Source organism: Ammospiza nelsoni, chromosome 4, assembly GCF_027579445.1.
Source record: "Ammospiza nelsoni isolate bAmmNel1 chromosome 4, bAmmNel1.pri, whole genome shotgun sequence".
In the NCBI taxonomy this organism is placed as follows: domain Eukaryota; kingdom Metazoa; phylum Chordata; class Aves; order Passeriformes; family Passerellidae; genus Ammospiza; species Ammospiza nelsoni.
The window spans coordinates 26,791,722-26,811,110 of record NC_080636.1 but is presented as its reverse complement, the minus strand read 5'-3'; the positions used below and the strand labels follow the sequence as shown (position 1 = coordinate 26,811,110).

At 39.6% G+C, this 19,389-nt stretch overlaps 2 protein-coding genes across 2 annotated transcripts; both read left to right on the top strand.

Moving 5' to 3' along the window:
- Window positions 1-157: 157 nt before the first annotated feature.
- SGCB (sarcoglycan beta) lies at window positions 158-7,453 on the top strand. The gene is made up of 6 exons (XM_059470594.1): window positions 158-295; window positions 1,758-1,967; window positions 2,752-2,937; window positions 3,050-3,241; window positions 3,727-3,858; window positions 4,679-7,453. Exons 1-6 carry the CDS (start codon window positions 272-274, stop codon window positions 4,880-4,882), a joined length of 948 nt encoding a protein of 315 aa, XP_059326577.1. The 5' UTR covers window positions 158-271; the 3' UTR covers window positions 4,883-7,453.
- Window positions 7,454-7,925: 472 nt separating this feature from the next.
- LRRC66 (leucine rich repeat containing 66) lies at window positions 7,926-16,370 on the top strand. The gene is made up of 5 exons (XM_059470106.1): window positions 7,926-8,421; window positions 10,792-10,961; window positions 11,483-11,813; window positions 13,199-14,881; window positions 15,413-16,370. Exons 1-5 carry the CDS (start codon window positions 7,926-7,928, stop codon window positions 16,198-16,200), a joined length of 3,468 nt encoding a protein of 1,155 aa, XP_059326089.1. The 3' UTR covers window positions 16,201-16,370.
- The last annotated feature ends 3,019 nt before the right edge of the window (window positions 16,371-19,389 follow it).

The window sequence follows — 19,389 nt, the reverse complement described above, 5'->3', positions numbered from 1 at the left end:
GGTAATGCCAGCCCGGGCCCCTTCCCTGGGCTTGGCCGCGTCCGAGGGCTTCCACAGCCGCGGTGGTGTCTTAACGGCTGGCGCGGCGATGGCGGTGCCACGGGACTGGGGGGGGGCTGCGAGGCGCCTCGCGGGGCGCGTGGACGGTTCGCGGCCGCCAGGTGACGCTGCTGGATAACGACGGTGCGCGCGAGCCGCGGGGATCCGGCGCGCGGAGCGGCACGTGGGGGCGCTCGCGGGCCCCGCGCAGCGGCGGCGGCGGCGGGGAAAGATGGCGGCGGCCGCCCCCGAGCAGGTCCGTCCGCAGCGGGACGCGGGCACGGCGAGGCGCGGCGCCGTCTCCGCCGGGGCCACGGGGGAGCGGGGCCGCGGGGAGCAGGCGGTCCGGCCGGGGGTGCTGCTCGCGGAGGGGAAGCGCGGGCGGGGGCGCCATTTTCTCCGCGGTGGGCGAGGCTGGTGTGGTGCCGGAGTGCTCCGGCTGGGGAGGGGAGAAACGGCGCTCGGGCGGCCCTTCCCGCCTTGTGCCCGGACAGTGTTCGGACGGGACGGGCTCGGGGAGAGACGGCCCGAGCCTGCTGTCCGGGCGGGGCCCGGAGCGGCGCCGTCCTGCCCGCAGGCGTGGGTGTGTGACAGACAGAAACACTTTGTGCTCTGTGTGAGGCGCCTGGCGTTGGAGCGGTGCGCGGACGCCGCCGCCGCGCCTGTCGGGGCGCTTGGCGCTGCCGAGGGGCGGGAGGCAGCCGTGGGTGCCTGCGGGACTCCGCAGCTCCTGTGGGCTCGGCAGGGTCACAGGGAGCCCAGAACATATCCGAGGCTGCGAAGCCTCCACAGACTCGTCCAGGTCAAGCACCTTTGTCAACACAATCTCTTAATAGTTCTTCAACAGCAGAAGAAAATACGGTGTTGTTACTCGTTGCATCAGTGTGGATATGTGCAAGTGTAGTTACTTAAGGAGTAGTTTTAGGGTTCATTTCAAGTGAACAAACTTAATTCCATCCGAAAGATCAAACTCCTTCTTTGAAGATGTGAATCCCTAAATAACAAACTGTTCCATTCAAGGGAAGTGGAACAAAATTTTGAACAGCTACGAAAATACATTAAAGCTTTATTTTTACTATGAATACCTACAAGAGTTTCCTCTATTACTTTGTTACGTTGACAGGATATCCCTTACAATCTCATAACTTCAGATTATTACAAGAAAGCTACTCTGGCCAAGTGCCCCATGCCAGGTTTGAGGCCTCACAGTATCTTTATCAATGCTGCATGCAAGCAACCGGAGCTGAACACAAACCCTGTGCTGTCAAACTAATTTAAAAACTGTATCCACTACTCTTTTTGAATAGTCACTGGGAGTCTATCACATATGAGCACAACTAAAATCCTGTGTATTGGCAGATGACCTGCCCCTGAGAGGTAAACAATACCCTGAGAGGTAATGAATTTCTTAGTAGCTGGTTTTAGTTTATTAACTGTAACAATATAATTAATAATTCCTATCTGCCATGATAAAAATGAGATATAAAGCCATACATTGTCTGAAAGTATCTGGATTTTAAACTTAAGTCATTGTGCTAGCAGAGGTTGCTGTGGTTCTAAGCGCTTATTCTGACAGCTGGGTGCCAGACTTAAATCTAATACTGAACGTAATATCCAGTATATCCCACTAGTCAATTTACATTTTTTGCATACATATGTGTATGCCATTGTAGCTAATTTGCATGCCTTTTAAAGCTGACCCGTGCCTTGTGTTACAGCAAAGCTCTAACGGCCCGGTGAAGAAGTCTATGCGAGAGAAGGCTGTGGAACGCAGGAATGTTAATAAGGAGCACAACAGTAACTTCAAAGCAGGATACATCCCAATTGATGAAGACCGTCTCCATAAGACAGGGTTACGTGGCAGGAAAGGCAACTTGGCCATATGTGTGATTGTTGTTCTTTTTATTTTGGCTGTCATCAATCTGATCGTGAGTATAATAGCTATAGTGTGAGCAACATTAGGTCATACTTCATTTTGACAGTTCAGTAAAAAAAAGTTTCCAGTATGGCTGAGGACTTAAAACATACTGAAGGAGATTCTCATTTTTCTTCTCTCTTTTTAGTTCTTTTTTAGTCTGAGCAAGGTTAGATGGAAGAATGGTGTAAGTTCAGGCATGAGTATTTAATGGTCACCTCATGAGAAGTGTTATTAGTATATATGCATTCAGGATTATATGGCATATAAAACATGGTTATATTTTATGTTACAGAACTGTATGTGAACATTCAGAATTAACAAGCCACTGTACTTTAAAGCTTCATTGTTCTAATCATCACATTTTTATTGCGTGTTCAATGAGAAGTAACAAATTATTTTTCATAATTGCACATCCATCTGGGAGGATGCATTCTTGCAGTTCAACATGTTATATATATACCAAGCTGAACTGTTCAGGAAATTTGTTTAATTAATTATTACCCTTAAACAGAAAAAATATGTAAGTATGGATGTGATTTAATATTTCATATCTATTTCATATATATAATATATATATAAATCATTTCAGTTACTGTTTCGAGTAAGTCTAAAACTAATTTTAAATGCTTTTCATAATTAAATGTGTTATGATGTTTTCAGTAGGAGCAAACTAAAGTCAACTCACACTTAAAGCTCACTTTAACACTGACATTAATAATTGTTCAAATAAAACATCTAATTAATAAAATAATTGAACAATCAACATAATCCTTGAAAATGTGTTTCTCTTTCAGATTACCCTGGTTATCTGGGCAGTGATAAGAATTGGTCCCAATGGTTGTGACAGCATGGAATTCCATGAGAGTGGCTTGCTGCGGTTCAAGCAGGTGTCTGACATGGGCGTTATCCATCCCTTATATAAAAGCACTGTGGGAGGGAGACGGAACGAAGACTTGGTGATCACTGGCAATAATCAGCCTGTAAGTTATACCATGAATTGAAAGTGTGTGAGCCACACTAGAGAATTACACTCACACTGCTGATAAATGTTACATTTGAAACATCATTAAATTCATGCCTTTGTTTCTGAAGATTGTATTTCAGCAAGGAACAACCAAGCTTAGTGTGGAAAAAGACAAAACTTCTATCACCAGTGATATTGGCATGGAATTTGTTGACCCACGAACACAAAATACTTTGTTCAGCACCGACTATGAAACTCATGAGTTTCATCTGCCAAATGGAGTTAAAATCTTGAATGTACAAAAGGCCTCTACAGAGAGGGTATGTTTCTTATTTTTTGTAAGTAATGAGAATACAGCCCATTGTTTGTTTGTGTAAGAGTAGAGTTAGTGGTTTTATAGGGGGTTGAGTGTGCCTTTGGAAGCACTGAGCAACCCTGTTGCAGAAAAAACACAACTATAAATAGATAGGAGGAACAGATTCAGTGAAAACAGAGGGGTAAATTTACATAATCTGTTTTAGCAGGAAGCCCATATTTGGTACAAGTGCTAGCTGTGTATCCCATAAAATTGTCATATGAATTGTTGTCTTTATACAAAAAATTAATTTTACGTACCTTCCAAAATTCTGTTTTGAAATTCACCATGGAAAATAACAAATATGCAGAAGCTAGTGGGCAGAAGGGAAATTCAAGTTTTTTATTAAATTGCACAGCACTGCTTTCAGGGTAATTAAAGTTACTCAGACAAACACAAGTGGCACATAGTCACTAATCCATAATACAGTTTTTTTGGTTGTGTTCTTAGATTACCAGCAATGCAACCAGTGATCTAAACATAAAGGTTGATGGTCGTGCCATTGTCCGGGGGAATGAAGGTGTTTTCATCACAGGCAAGACAATTGAGTTTCGAATGGGTGGAAACATGGAACTTAAAGCAGTAAGTACTTCAAATCGAAGCAATTTTTTTTAACAGCTTAGTTTCAAATTTAGGCTGATAGTAAACTGATGTAGCTTTATATAGCTTCAAATTTTATATAATTTACTTATGCATACAAGTCAGTATATTTAGTAGGATTTAAATAGATGATTTATTACTTTGCTGTTAAGTAGTGGTTGAGTAGCTTCAGGTAACACTGATTTACTACTGTTAAGACACCAAAAACCTACTATGCAGTTGAAGCTAAGCTATTGACATCAATACCAAAGGGAGTAAATTTCCTCTGGAAGCTTAACCAGGGTTGACAACCTTTGCCAGACGAGCAGTGCATATAGTTTGGAGCATTGCCTTCTGTGCTGCTGCTGTAAGACTCACTAGCATTCCTTTAAGATTTTTGGAGATTAAGATGGCAGTATATGTGCAGTGATGGAAAAAAAGGATAAAAATAGAGGTATATGCACTTTCAAGTGTGAATGAATTTCATGTATGAATTCAATTGCCTGTTTCATGTCCATATTTTACATTTACTGCAATTGCTAATAAGAATGTAACATGAAAAGTCACCCTACTGCTGTCTTTCTCCATATCAATCCCCCACTGGAATAGCAAAGTACATTGCTGACTAGAAACCCATAGGCATCACTATAATTTTCATTAAAAAATTAAATATTTGTACACATACCTTTTTTATTATTGTTGATTCTACAGCCATGCTAGAGATGTTACTTATCCATTAAAGCAGTTTGTCCTCAAAAGCAATCTGCCTTATTTACATTAAAAGTTGTAATTCTCCAATTTATTTTTTTTCCTCTCCTAATAGGAAAACAGCATCATCCTGAACGGAAGTGTGATGGTCAGCCCGACACGGCTGCCGAGCTCTTCCTACGGGGATCAGTTCAGCAACGGCAACTGGCTGCGCTTCAAGCTGTGCATGTGCGCCGACGGGACGCTCTTCAAGGTCCAGGTCACCGGGCACAACATGGGCTGCCAGACCTCTGCCAACCCCTGTGGAGCCACGCACTGAAACAGCTGCTCCTGGCACGGGCCACTTGGTGTTTTGCATGCCTTCCAGGGTTTCTTTTTTTACAGCGGTTTATACTAACATTTCTTACACAGTATTTTTAAGGAAAGGCTGTTACGGTCAGCAATGTTAGGACATCGTGCTGTTAGCTGCAATAGTGGCACTGAATCTGAAAGCTTTCAGTGTACATGCATACTGAAGTACCTTCTTGAATTTGGATCAGTAGAATATATGTAAAGAACATGATCTTGGCATCAGCTCTACTGCCTACAGTTGTCTCTAGAGGAGGTTTTTGTCCTACGTCTCAAGTACTTCCACAGGAATGTCAACTTCTTGTTGGAAATAGATTTTCCTAGGATGGCTGAAGTGGCAGACTTTTCTCTTCTTTCTTTTTGATACATTGATTTACCCCAAACTTAGGTGGCTTACCAGATGTGTACTAAGAGGAGTAGTGGCAGATTCACTTTAAAATATTGCATTATTTTTGCCATGTATTCGTTCTCACGTTGTTAAAAAATTATGCTATCATAAATACTATTTGCAAAGTAATACTGAGTATGGAAATTTAACTTGAATTTTGAAGTAGTCTTGTGGTTATTGAAGTGTTGCTTGAACTTCCATTCTATCTGTGCAGTTAATGCATTCTGCAGTTGCTTAATTTATGTGAAGTACTTATAAAACGTGTTTATAGTAAAAGTACATTTTTTAAAATGTACTTACAACTTGCTTACTACCCAAAAATAGTGTTTTCCTGGGTGTTCTAATGTGAATAGTGTCTGAGTCCATTAATCAGTAGGTAATAATCTGAGTATAACTGTTGCAGCAGTGTCTGAGTTAGATCTCTCCTTCCTCATAAATGTCAGTACTGATGCATTACTGAGAAAATCAAAACTTTAAATTCTGAAGTTAAACTGCAGGTCTGTAATAATTAATGAGGTGGTAGGACATCAGGGTAAATAGATGTGTACCAGAATTTGTCAGCAGTGAAACTATGGTGAACTGGGGCCTATTAGAGCCTTCCAACTGCTTTGGCAACAGTGAGGTGTTTTGTGCTAAAAATAGACCAGCTATTTATAAGATTCCCTCTTTCCTCACCCCATGTATTTCTTCAGTTTAAAACAGCTTTGTTTTGCAGTAGTGTCAAGTAACCTTAATATTGGAGGTCTCAAAGTGATTTTGTAACAGCTTTTTGACAAGTTTTTTGATAAGCATGCACTTCTTTACCTAAAAATTATGTGAGTTTTACACATTAACTTCAGAATTGATTATTTGAAGATAACTAGAAGATAAACTATCTAGCCACGTTTTACAGTGCTCAAAGTACCTAGGATTCCATAAATCACAAATCAGCTCCTGCTGTAACAAGAAATTAATATCCAAGGTCCCAGTTTCTGAATTTAGTGGCAGGCAGTAAGCACTCATGCAGAATGTGTATAGGTGGAAGTGATTTTTGGAGGGGTGTTCTTCAGTCAGGCATTATGGCACATGGGGGAGGTCAGAGGAGTCATATTTCGCTCACTGCTCAAAGGCAAACCAGATTTTGGTGCTCAGTAGTTGTTGCATTTTTGGGGCTGCACAGCAATGGAGCTGTTCTGACAAACAGAATAAGCAGAATATAATGTAGCAAAAACCACGGAGTTCTCACATTAAAGATTGTGGGGAAGTACTAACATTTTGCATACTTCCTTCATGGACCTTATAGTTTTATCAGAGTTAATAGTTACTAAACACTTCAACACTCATTTTGCTGCTTTACACCCACCTCTGCTGCTAAGCAGTGCCTCAATTAGTATCTGTTAGAGTTAAAAGGAGGAAATGAACTAACGTTTTTAGAATTTTCACTCTCATGCTAATGGAAGTTTGTCACTTTATGTATACAAATGCAAACACATATTAAAAAATATAAAGAGGAGTATCCTCAAAGCTGAAGTACAGGTTGAAAATAACAGATACTACCTTGGTCAAGTAGGTTAAACACATATTAAAGCTCTTCACTGATTAATACTGACATGCCTATATGCTAGTATTGGATTCTTGTAATTATCAAGAGTTCTTTTTAAAATACTGTGTGCAATGTGCAGCTGAAAGATTTGTCACAAAGGTACTCTTAAATCATGATCTGCAGAATTGTTTTTGAAGTGTGGATTTTTTTGGTCAAAATGTAGCAAAACCAATCATAAATACCAAATGAAATAAATTATCAAATTTGCTAGCCACTATATATTGTTAATATATTTTATATTTATATTATACAGTTTGAGAAATGTTGGTACCACACATGCCTCTGTTGAGCATTTACTTGTTTATCTTCTAACTGCCTAAGGTACATTTTTCTATATGTATTTAAAACATTGAGTGGAACACTGTTTATTTCAGTCCCACAGATGCACTTAAGATTCTGCATGTATAAAGTGTATTCTACATGCCTCTGTAAAATGCCATACTGGGTATGCTGAAACAACTTGCCTGTGAAGAGCTCTCACCATCTCTAAGTGTGGTGGTTGTTCCAGTGGGTGAAAGGCAGTAGAATTTCAAATGCTTGTTTTGAAATAAAACAATAAATTCTAAGATGCAGCTGCAGTCCAGAAGTGTTATTTGTAAGAATATAGTTTTTCATTAAAAATACATTGTTGTGTTATTGATATGACAGCTGGAAGGATAAAAATTGTTCCACACCTGTTTGTCATAGATTGTACGTGGTGGACTTTGCTCAGTGTAATTGTGTGCAATACCTGAAGCAGAGTTCAAAAGTCTCCACTGTTGTTAGATCTCAAGCTCCCAAGAAGTTGTGTTTCTCGACCAAAAGGCTGGAAAAGGAAAAAAAAAGGTTCTAATTGTTTTTGGGATAGATGGGGGGAGGAGGGAGGTTACCGGTTTATGAATGCTCTTTTTGAAAATAAGACTCCAAAACTGAATGTTCAAGGCGGAATGTTGGTAATGCTGTGGTTATTCGGTGTTGATTTTTTTTTTAATGTCAAACTCTTTATGCTTTCTATCCTTGTTGTGCTGAATTTAACCATAATTCTACATTTTACATATAGATACTATGGATAACTATCACTTGCATGTCATAGCTGTGGTCCTTTACTTTAATCTTCCTGGATCAGTGGGAGCCAAGTCCCAGAGGATCCTTCCTGCTACACATCGCCGTTCAGAGTGCCGGTGGGATGGGCAGCTCTTGCTCAATTGCTCTTCTACCAGAATGTCTACTGTTCCAGAAGATACATCACAAACAGCAGTAACAGCTGATTTCAGTTACAATAATATTAAAACTTTTGTGTGCTCTGATGGAAGAAATGAAGAGTGGATGCTAAAACACCTGAACCTCAGTAACAACCTGATTTCTCAACTCACCTTAACTACTTGTACAAATTTACCCAATTTAGAAACTCTAAACCTCAGTGGTAATGCCATCCACACCCTCACACTGGAAATGCCTGCACCTGCACACGGGTCTAAAAACTACAGCATGGTTGATCGTCTCCTGCCTGCTTTGAAAGTATTGTCACTTGAAAGAAATAATCTTAATACGGTTCCAAGAGGTAAGCATTTCAAAAATCTTTAAAGACTTGATTCCCAAGGGGTAGGTTGGCTTTGGATATAATTCACACATCTTACTGAATCCAGACTGTGACTTTCTCATTTTATTATACTTCAGGTGAGGGGAAGTTCCACTGGCAAATACAGAGGCAGAAGTAAATCGGTTGTTTGTTTACTTTGTTAGGTTTTTTACTACAGTGTTAGCAACTGTACTGCATTAACAGCAGTCAAATACAACCAGTTTTATCCTTTAAGAGCCCAAGTAGTATTCTTACTTGTTGTATAGAAAGGGGGAGTATGGATCTTTGGAAAGCTACCAGCCTCCACATCCCAGTCATGGACTTTAACACCAAAAATATTACAGATCATTAATTTCAAATACCCTTCAGAAGGAAATCAACACTCTTAAATTCTTCCTGCAGTTTGGGTATTTCAGAGACAGGAAAACATTTTATTACTAACAATTTTGCTTAGTGTTGGTTAATACTCAGTCACAGCGAGTAACAGGAGAGGGGTGCAAGGCTTCGAGAGACTTTGAGAAGGGCTTTGCTGGTCACTGAACTATGCTGGGCAGCTCAGCCTCATCCAGGGATCAGTCACAGTGACCAAACAGTTTAAACGAACCAGAAGCTACCAGATGAGCAGCCCTGTCCTATACAATATGTAGAATTTATTGATGTTTGATAACACCATCAAATTAATGAGAGTTTGAAAATACAGGAGGACAAGTGATGACAAACAAAAATGCCACTTATCCCACAAAGTCACACAAAGATAATATATTTGCCCCTACACAGGATCATGAAAGTTCAGTTTTTCTCCTTTTCTGCTATTAAATAATTCTCTGGCACACAGGAAAGCCATTTCATTTAATGATTTTGTAGTGTGTGTATAGACAAGGTATCTGAATAGACAGTACAGAAAAGCTTACATTTTAAAATATATCTATTAATATTTGATTTGTTTTGATATAGATAAAAAATATTTTGTTGGATTTAGATAAATATGACTGCCCATTATAGGATGCCTCAGAAGGTCAGACAGATCAATCCTCTTCTATAAGAGACTCAGTTTTTTAAGTTCAAATTGCTATGCATGGTACCACCATATTTCAAGTTATACTTAAATCCTATATTCATTTAAATACATGTTCAGAACCTTATTCTTGTCCAAAGTACTTCACTAAAATTCTGAGGTTTAAGCTCTGGAAAGAAAACACAATATGCAGGTCTATACCAGAGGTTTCCCACAGAAAAACCCTCCCCCCAGGAGTAAGGCTGCTGCCCACTGTTGCCATACCAGTGTATATTTTTGGCACAAACTTAAATTCAGGGAAGTAGCCACAGTACAATTCCTCATGTAGGTACACTGATGAATTTATGAAGTGCCAGAACTTCTGCATGCCTTTCCTATCACCCACCTCTAGTTTTATACCAGGAGTGAATCATCCTCTCTGCTTTTCACAATAAACCCAAAGATCAGTTACTCAGCAAACAGAACTGCTGTCTGAGAAAAGAGGTTTCTGGAAAACAAGGTGACACCAAGGGCAAAATTGTTAAGAACCAGTAGCTTCTCAACAATAGTGTATGATCAAAAATCCCTTCAGAGTGGCACTGTGGTGTTGAATATCAGTGGGCATGCTGAGTGTTCAAGGGCCTGCCTTTCCACTGGACCCTGCAGGCTGGAGCTTCAGGGGCTGCCTTCACAGCACCTCAAAACAATTAGGTGTCTCCAGCAAACAAAAGTGTTCCTTATGCAAGGTGGATGTCACTGTAACTGGGATACACTGAAGAATTTACTGTCATTCTTCATAATTCACAGGCAGATAGGCACAGACAACAACATGGTTTTGTTTTCATTTGGTTTTACATTCTAGAAATACAGTTCAAGTAATTCCACATATGAAAAACTCCCATGAAAATGCACATGCAAGTGGATAGGAGATACTGTATCACCTTTTGCATCTCTATCTTTTACTTGCAATTAGCATATTTGGATCTTGTCAACTCAATATACTCTAAACTTTTCACACTCCTCTCCTACCTCCAGTTCTCCAGAGAAGCTTGCTCCAAGTACAGAGATCAAAGTCAGAATCATTGTGATAGCACAAAGAAACGCTAGTGGCTTTTATGAAAGTGTCAATTTTTAAGACATCCATTGACTGTGAATGTTTTAATGTGCCAGCTGTGGATGCTATGCAGCTTTTAGAATGCGACACCCTTGACTAGGAAAGGCATAACACAAAGGCTGCAGCCACTCATTGCAATAGTGAGGAATGGAAGGAATTTTGTGGCAAAGTATTTTATAAAGACACTTGATGCACTTTAGAAAACAAGAATATGAAATGTAAAATAGGGATTTTTTTCTTCTAGGGCTAGGCCTCCTGCAGTCTTTACAAACTGTCCATATGTCATCCAATGCCATAGAACAGATTGACCCAAAGGATTTTCAGAACTGCTCACAGCTGAAGGACATTGACCTGCGAAACAACAAGATAACTAAAATTCATCCAGATGCCTTCAGAGATCTCAACAAATTACAGGTTGTTAAGCAATACAGCTTAATATTTTAATATTTTAATATTTTATGGTAATCATTAAAGATATCATTTACCAACTATTCAGCATGATTATATGGTTCTGATTATAATACTAGTGTAGAATTTAAAAACTAGAGAAAATGGTGAAAATAATATTTTATATATTTCCTTTTTATATGTAGGAAAACACACATGCTGAAATGTAATAGATATAACCATAAAATCACAATTTCTCTATGCCACAAACCAATCCATAACAATACATGTCCTTTTCTACCCCCATACCTTCCATGGCAAGAGCTCTGCAGCTCCCTATTTACACAGAGGTAAGTCTACAATGGGAGAAATCTAAACACCACCATTTAAACTTTTCATCTATATTAAAAAGCTTAGAATATTACTGAAATCCTAAGCAGATTCACAGAAATCAGAATTGCTTGTACACTGAAACACTGTTGTAAGATGTTGCAATAAGAATTCCACTGTAAGCCTTATCAAATTAATTCTGTGTTGTTTCCAAATAGGTCGTGGATCTCCGTGAAAATGCTCTGACAATCCCTCTACCACAGATACTAGTCAGTTTGAACTTTTTTCAACTTGAAGTGTATTTCTCAAAGAATGCCTGGATATTTAACTACAGGCTAAATGCTTTTAAAGAGTTCTTTCATTTTGTCTTTGACTCCACAAGGCAGAAATGGAGCCTTTCCTACAATAAGTCTGCCAACAACCCTCAGAAACCTCTCCTGTATCTTTCAAGTTTCCATTTAAACTGCAGGGACAATGTTTTGCTCAAAAGGGCTACAATCCCAACAGGGAACACATCAGTGCTGACCTGTAACTGGGACAACATAAGGGGTACGTAAATCAGGCACTCCATTCAAATGCTGCTAAAATCCAAAAGAATGCAAAATGATCAAATAAATCTGGTTTTAAAAGTGTCTTTCTAAAGACACTGTTTAAAAATAACAGTTTAACATGCAAAAATATTTCATTAGAAAGTAGTATTCTGCTTAGAACATTTGAAAGTTAGGTTTCCTGAGTCTTCATCCCCTTCCTTACATTAAAGGAGGAAGTGATGCTAAATTCCATACAAATATGTTTCAGTGAGAAATGCATTGCAAATGCATTGGTTCATTTTGGACTGAAACAAAGGACCAAACAGCAGGGTGGCACTTCTGAGGCATGTAGAAAACCAAGCAGGATGCAATAGTTTTCAGTGTTCAGTTACAGCAAAATGAATTAAAGGTTTATTTGCAGGGAAAAAGATTTCTAGCTCTTCTAAAGAAGTACAGACACTGTAGCACACACTTCACTTACATTTAAAATTAATAGAGAACATTGAGAATATAAGCAACAAATTCTAAAGAGCCAAGTCTTACTATGCAGATGGAAAACTAAGACCAAACTCAGAGCAGAAGGTGTATTTGCCATGTGCCATAAGGCAAAATGGTTTAACTCTAATGGCCTAATAGCACTTGGAGGTGGTAAGGCTTTCCCCCTGGGAATAATTCATCCACAATGAAAATATGCAGGACCTATCAGAAATGCCACATGCTCTGTTTACAAGAAAAGTCACAGAAACCTGGATTAAATCAACACATTGCATTGCAGCAAAACTCAGCTGGGAGCAAAAGCTGATGCAAAGACAAAGCCAAAAATGCAACTTTGAAACAAATTGCTAAAAGACAACAACCAGCCATGGCCCACACAAACTCAAGTTTGGAACAATTGCTCAGTCTGTATAAATTCCCTTAATTTACAGATTTTTTTTGCTGCAGTCAGATGAGGAACTACAGGAAAATCACAGTGGTTGCAACACTGGCAATTAAGAGGTGATGTTTTATCCCCCAGCTGCACACAGTGACCATGGCCAGGCTGCAGAGCAGCTGGCTGTAGATGTGTCCTCCACAAGGAAGATCAGGAGGTGTTTGTAGAACAACTCTGAACTTGCTTAGATTATTTCAGTGACCTCCTTCCTCACATTACCATTTTTCTGGTAAAGTCTACGATTAAGACCCCACATGTACTCTGTTTTTAGATGGGAGGCAGTTGGGACAGGCCTGTAATACGCTTTAACAGACTTCATACCATGTAAAATTACTTAGGATGGATAAAAGGAAAATGAAGCTTATAATAAACTGTTAAAATTATGAAAGATAGTCCAGAGTATATTCTTAACAACATACCCATGTATACTATGCTTTTAACAAAGACTGAGTTTATATTTTCTTTCATTTCAGGCAATGGAGTCTCTTGGTGGACACCTAAGGGCAGAATTTCAAAAACTCACAGTCTTCCTCATATGACACTGGATAAAATGAATAATTTAGTGATATACAATGCTGATAAAACTGCTGAAGGATTATATTTGTGTCTTTTTAATACAACAAAAGAGAAATATCTGATTTACAATATAGAGGTGAAAGAAGGAGTGTCAGCATTTTTGGTTAGAAAAACCAGGGACACCCTTTTTAGAGAGAAAAATACAGAGCCAAACTTTGCACTGGCTGTCTCCCTCTCTGTGGTCATTACATTTGTTTGTGCTTTTTGTCTGGGTGCTTTTGCTAGACCCTACCTGGAGAGGCTGTGGAGACTCATGCGCAGGAACAAAAATTCAGGTTCAGAACACACGTATTCTAACCAAGCTTTTTCAGAAGAAACCTTGAGCAGAGACTCTTCTGCAAGCAAGCCAACAAATATGCAGCGCAATACATTCAATTGTGATAAGAATTCTTTAAGAAACACATGGACTTTCCCTACAGAAGCTTCTACTGTGTATGAAAATGTCACTGGCAGTGGTGTACATTCACCAAATCCCAAAGCAGAGTACAAGAAACAAAGCAATACTGAGATCAACATGAAGAAAATGCCAGTGTTTTCAAAAGCCCAAACTAGTACTGACAGTAATGAAAGCATAAATGTTTCTGATACTGGACTGTTTTTTGTAAGGACGGATTACCAGAACAGCAACGAAATAACACCAAACAGCAAAGTAAGAAACAACTCTGGTCTGCTGCACTCTGAGATCACAAAAGCTACACCAGATTCTCCAGAAAGAAAAGGTGCTCTTTCACATAAAAAACCCAGGCACACTAGAAAATTTATGCAGGGAAGGCAAAGCTGTGAAGAACAACTTTATCTAAATGGCAACAAAAATATACCTAGTGATGTTGGAGATTTTATTTCACCCAGTAGCTTCAGAAGAGATGCAGATATTGAGAAGCTAGACATCTATGAAACAATAGACAACTTTCCCACGACAGAGCATGACTGTAAAAGGATACATTCAGATGAAAAAGATGCTGCAGCTGATATATTTGGTGACAGTTCTTCAGCTGAAGGGACTCCATTCACAATGAGTGACTGCAGCTCTTTAGCAGACTTTGAAGTGGAACACCCTGGTGTCAGTGACAACCTGCCAGTGTGTCAGTCACCTCTAGATGAAGCCAACACAGACAGTGGAACTGAGAAGTTTGTAACACCACCAGAGTCTCCAAACAATACTGCTGAACTTCAGCAGACTGGGAAAAATGAAGATGAGAACAGTGCCTATTTTGAAACCACTATTAATTATGGATTAGACACCACCATGCAGGAAACAGCATCCACTTACACCAATAAAAGCAGTGGCCAGGTGACCGTGTCAGATCCAGATACAGTTAGTTCTTCAAGTCAAGAAATTCCAGTTACATTTGATTATTCTACTAATGCAGAATCAACAGAAGAAAACTCTATTTCTGATTCTCTCCACAATCAAAGTACAGATTTTGGTAACATGGTACTTAAATTAAAACCTTTTCCCAAATATGACACAGAAAAAACTTCTGAAGAGGATGAATTGCAGCTTTCTCTGTTTCCCAGAGAACCACAGCATTCCCTCACCTTCAGTCACACAGAACAAAAAGAAAATGCACCAGCAGGAAGCACAGATGAGCACACAGCCAGGAACTCCCCTGGAAAGAGTCATGGTGAAGCAGCTATTAATGCAGAGTCCACTATTTCTGATTCTTTCCACAATCAAAGTACAGATTTTGGTAACATGATACCTAAATTAAAAGCTTTTTCCAAATATGAGACGGAGAAAACTTCTGAAGAGGATGAACTGCAACTTTCTCTGCTTCCCAGAGAACAGCATTCTCCCACCTTCAGTCACACAGAACAAAAAGAAAATGCACCAGCAGAAAGTACAGATGAGCACATAACCAGGAATTCCCCTGAAAAGAATCATGGTGAAGCAGACATTAAGGCAGAGTCAACAGAAGAAAACTCTATTTCTGATTCTCTCCACAATCAAAGTACAGATTTTTGTAACAGGGTATTTAAGTCAAAACCTTTCCCCACGTATGACACAGAAAAATCTTCTGAAAAGGATGAATTGCAGCTTTCTCTGTTTCCCAGAGAACAGCATTCCCTCACCTTCAGTCACACAGAACAAAAAGAAAATGCACCAGCAGGAAGCACAGATGAGCACACAGCCAGGAACTCCCCTGAAAAGAATCATGGTGAAGCAGACATTACATTACAAAGAAACACGAGTACATCTGAGGACAAAGGCTTTATTTTTGCTCCCATTGATACTGGTTTGAATGAGGTTGTAAGAAAACCATCGCTGCTGCATTCCAGCCAAGAATCATCTCTTCAACTGCTGCCTGAACACACAGCTAAAAAATATTTCATGTTTGTTACACAGGAAGATGACTTGCTACCACATGAGAAGCAGGCTTGTGCACATGAAATGCAAGGAGGTTCTGATGAGAAAAGTTCTGATGGATTCACAGAATTGCAGGAAAGCAGCAATCACAGCCTGCCTGAAGAAAAGCAGTCTTGGAGTCCTACATCAGTTCTGCTGCATCTTCACAGTTCTGGGAAAACACAGTCAGAATTCACAAAAAATGATCCCTTCCAACTGGATCAGGGTGATGAGGATGCATATTCCTTCTCAATCCCACAAGGTTTCTTCAATGAAAGCTCACCATACAGCTCATGTTCCTTCCCACAAAAGCCTACAGGAAACACAACCTCTGAAAGCACTGATTCCAGAAAGATGAAGGATCACACTACTTTGACAGAACTGGAGAACCACTCTGCAATAACTGGAGAACACTTCCAAAGTTCCGGTGAAAATCTCAGCCAAAAAAGTCAGACAAATTCGAGACAGGACCAGTTTTTTGTTAAGAAGAAAAGAGCATTTGATGGATTTGCTAATATTTTGCAAAGCAGGAGAACAAACTTCAATAGCTGAAACACAAAATGGTAATACTAAGCTCCCACAGTGTTTATGTCACTACAGCAGGTGCAAACATTTTGTTTTGAAGTGAAATTACTTTTGTTTAGAAGGGTACCCATAAAAAACCTAATGACAGACTTTATAAAAAGCTACTCCAGAATATTAATAAACCTTTTGCTGAATTATGTTTACTTTTGCATTATTGGTAGTTGATACTTAGAGACAGTTGCTCAGGACACTTTCAGAGGGCTTCTGAGTATCTCAAGGACAGACTCAGTATCAGTGCATGGTGACCCTCACAGCAAAACAGAGCAGTCCCTGATGTGCAGATGGAGCCTCCTAAGTTTCAGTTAATGCCCACTGCCTCTGTCCTGTCACTAGGCACCGGCTGAAGAGTCTTTGTCTTCTTTACACCATCCCTTCAGATATTGGAACACTTTAGTAAGATTTCCCATAGCCTCTTCTCTTCTCCAGGCCAAACAGCTGTAAGCCTTTCCTCATGGGAGAGAAGTTCCCATCCCTTCATTTCCTTCCTCATTATCCTCACGGCCCTTTACTGGACCCTCTCCAGAATGTCACAGTGTCTCTGGCACGGGAAGCCCAGAACTGGACACAACAGGTGTGGCCTCATCAGGACTGTGTAGGAGGGAAGAGTCAACCCTCAGCCTACTGGCAGTACCTGGTCAGAATCAGGCAGGAACCACTCACCTTCTTCACTGCAAGGACTTGTTGCTAGCTCATCTCTGACTCGGTGTCCACCAGGACCTCCAGGCCCTTTTCTGCCAAGCTGCTTCCCAGCTGGGTGGTCCCCAGCAGATACTGGTGCAGGGGGCTGCTCCTCCCCAGCTGCAGGACTTTGCACCTCTCCAGGATGAAGCTCTTGTAGTTCCTGTCAGGCCATTTCTCAAGCGTGCTGAGATCCTTCTGGAAGGCAGTATGGTCCTCTGGCTTATCATCCTTTACTTCCAGCTCTGTGATATCAGCAAACTTGCTGTGCCCCATCACCCAGGTCAGTAATGAAGCTGTTGAACAGGACTGGACCCAGCTCTGACCCTGGGGGTAGAGCACTAGTTACTGGTCTCCAGTTAGACTTTGCTCTGCTAAGCACCACTCCCTGGGCCCTACAATTTTCAGTTTTCACCCATCTGTTCATCCATTCCATATATCAACAGCTTTTCTATGAGGACCTTGTGGTTCAAAAAGCTGGACCAAGATAAGTGGGTAAGAATTATCCTTCTGTAAAATTTTGTTTTGAGACATTTCTGCTCAAATTCACTTATTGTTGAAAACTTTCGTATTAATGTTTTACACCAACACACTCCATTTGAACCATAATCTTTTTGATACATGTACCTGTTCCCAACAGTTTTAAATACAGATTTGCTCCACTATTAGAAACCAGGGGGACAAGATCCTACACACAAATTCCCTGCTAATATTTAATGAAGGCTGCCAGCTGATGTATGTTCAGATATGAGAATTCCTGAACAATGAATCACAGAAAAATCTGAAGTCAGTTTCTGATACCAACACAAATACTGTTTATTTGTGAGATGCCATTTTAGAACAACACCAAGAAAAGACCTAAAAAAATCAACTGGATTAACTCATGTTAGATGGCATAAGAGTATTTTCATATATTGTGAGTCACAGGAGTTAGCACACCTTAATTATGTAATATCCAGGTAACTAAGACATAAAGCATTCACAGTTACAGGTTAACTGCTGCTCCTGCCACAGCAGTGTCAGTAGGTGCTATTTGGACACATGTACACATGCACACACACACAGTGGGGGAGTGGGTGAGGATTTAAAAAATAAAAGCAAACAAACAAAAAAAAAGCTGAATTTTGGTCTCAATTACAGAAAACAAACCATTCTGTTTGTGGATGGATTCTATATACTTTTACAATAATATGAAAAGACAAAATATAAGGCCTAGAAAGAGGTATGTTAGCAGCTATAAATAAAACCAGGGCACAAGCTAACCTTTAAAGCTGCCTATATAAATTCCAAGAGTATTAAACAATTTGACACTTGTGACTAAGGGTCAACAGAAATCTGGGAAAACCTTAACACAACTGAAGTCCATTTCTTGCCCTTCAAAATAGTCACTTGGGAACATTAATGAAGTAGCAGTAAGCCACAACTAATTTTGATTGTGTGAGAATATTTCTGATGAAATAAAACACACATTTGTGGTAAAATGTGAGAAGCCTCTACAGAAGTAGAAATGGCTACAGAAAGAGAACCCAAGTAGTTATTGTAGCTTAAAAACAACCTTAAAGAGGTTTTAACTGAAAACTCAAACACATAAATATTTTCAGTAATTTCAATGTTCTTCAGTTTGCTTTCCTTGGAAAAGATAAAAAAGTGAAGAAATAACAGCAATAGAGAATTATATTAATACTTTAAATACTTAGTCACTTTGCTTTAGAAGAAAATTTAATTCATGGACTGTTTTGGTTACTAGTATTAATAGAATCATTTAGGTTGAAAAGATTCTTAAGACTACTGAGTGGAAAGAGCTCCAAATGTCGGTCATCTATTAAAGAACATCAACTGCTATAGTCTCTGAACACTGTTTTCCTTTCACTAACTGTCTTTCCAATTTACATCTCCCAAACACCAAAAATGAACTGTAGATTGATCATCAAGTTTCTGCTAGAAGTTCAATCACAGTACACCAGTAACATCAGCACAAGACCCATAATACTTCTTCAGGAATGACCTCTCAAGTGTCTTGTCCCAGAAAACAGCATGTTTTCTACGTTACTTTTCTTAAGGGTTGGGATGGGAGCCCACAATCAAACAAAAAAAAAAAATCTACATCAGCTATTTGATGGCATAATAAACAAAAAAAAAAGCAAATGCCACACTTGTACTAAATACAAGATTAACTGAGTATGTTAATTAAGTTTCCACAACTATTAAAAGTTTCTCCAACATACAGGAGTAGGCAATGTTAGGATCTTCTGTTTATCAGCATATTTAGCAAACCCAACAGGATGGATAGCACAGGGAAGCTCATCAAACCACAGGTCCATTTTAGTCCATTTGTTCACTATAAATGTCAGTAAAGCTGTCTCTACTAGCTTTAATTGAATCTGTGGTTTATTTTATGAAGATGCATGTTTATAAAACTGCTTATGGCTACCGATTCATACTGTTTCAAATGGAAGAAAAAATTTGCAGCATCTGATT

What these genes read in the sequence shown, in the direction of transcription:
- SGCB (XM_059470594.1), top strand. Translation starts at nt 272, where the DNA reads ATGGCGGCGGCCGCCCCCGAGCAG. An exon ending in TGGCTGTCATCAATCTGATC is followed by an intron (nt 1,968 to 2,751) that starts GTGAGTATAATA and finishes TTTCTCTTTCAG; the next exon opens with ATTACCCTGGTTATCTGGGC. An exon ending in AAAAGGCCTCTACAGAGAGG is followed by an intron (nt 3,242 to 3,726) that starts GTATGTTTCTTA and finishes TTGTGTTCTTAG; the next exon opens with ATTACCAGCAATGCAACCAG.
- LRRC66 (XM_059470106.1), top strand. Translation starts at nt 7,926, where the DNA reads ATGGATAACTATCACTTGCATGTCATAGCTGTGGTCCTTTACTTTAAT. An exon ending in TCTTAATACGGTTCCAAGAG is followed by an intron (nt 8,422 to 10,791) that starts GTAAGCATTTCA and finishes TTTTTCTTCTAG; the next exon opens with GGCTAGGCCTCCTGCAGTCT. An exon ending in GAGATCTCAACAAATTACAG is followed by an intron (nt 10,962 to 11,482) that starts GTTGTTAAGCAA and finishes GTTTCCAAATAG; the next exon opens with GTCGTGGATCTCCGTGAAAA.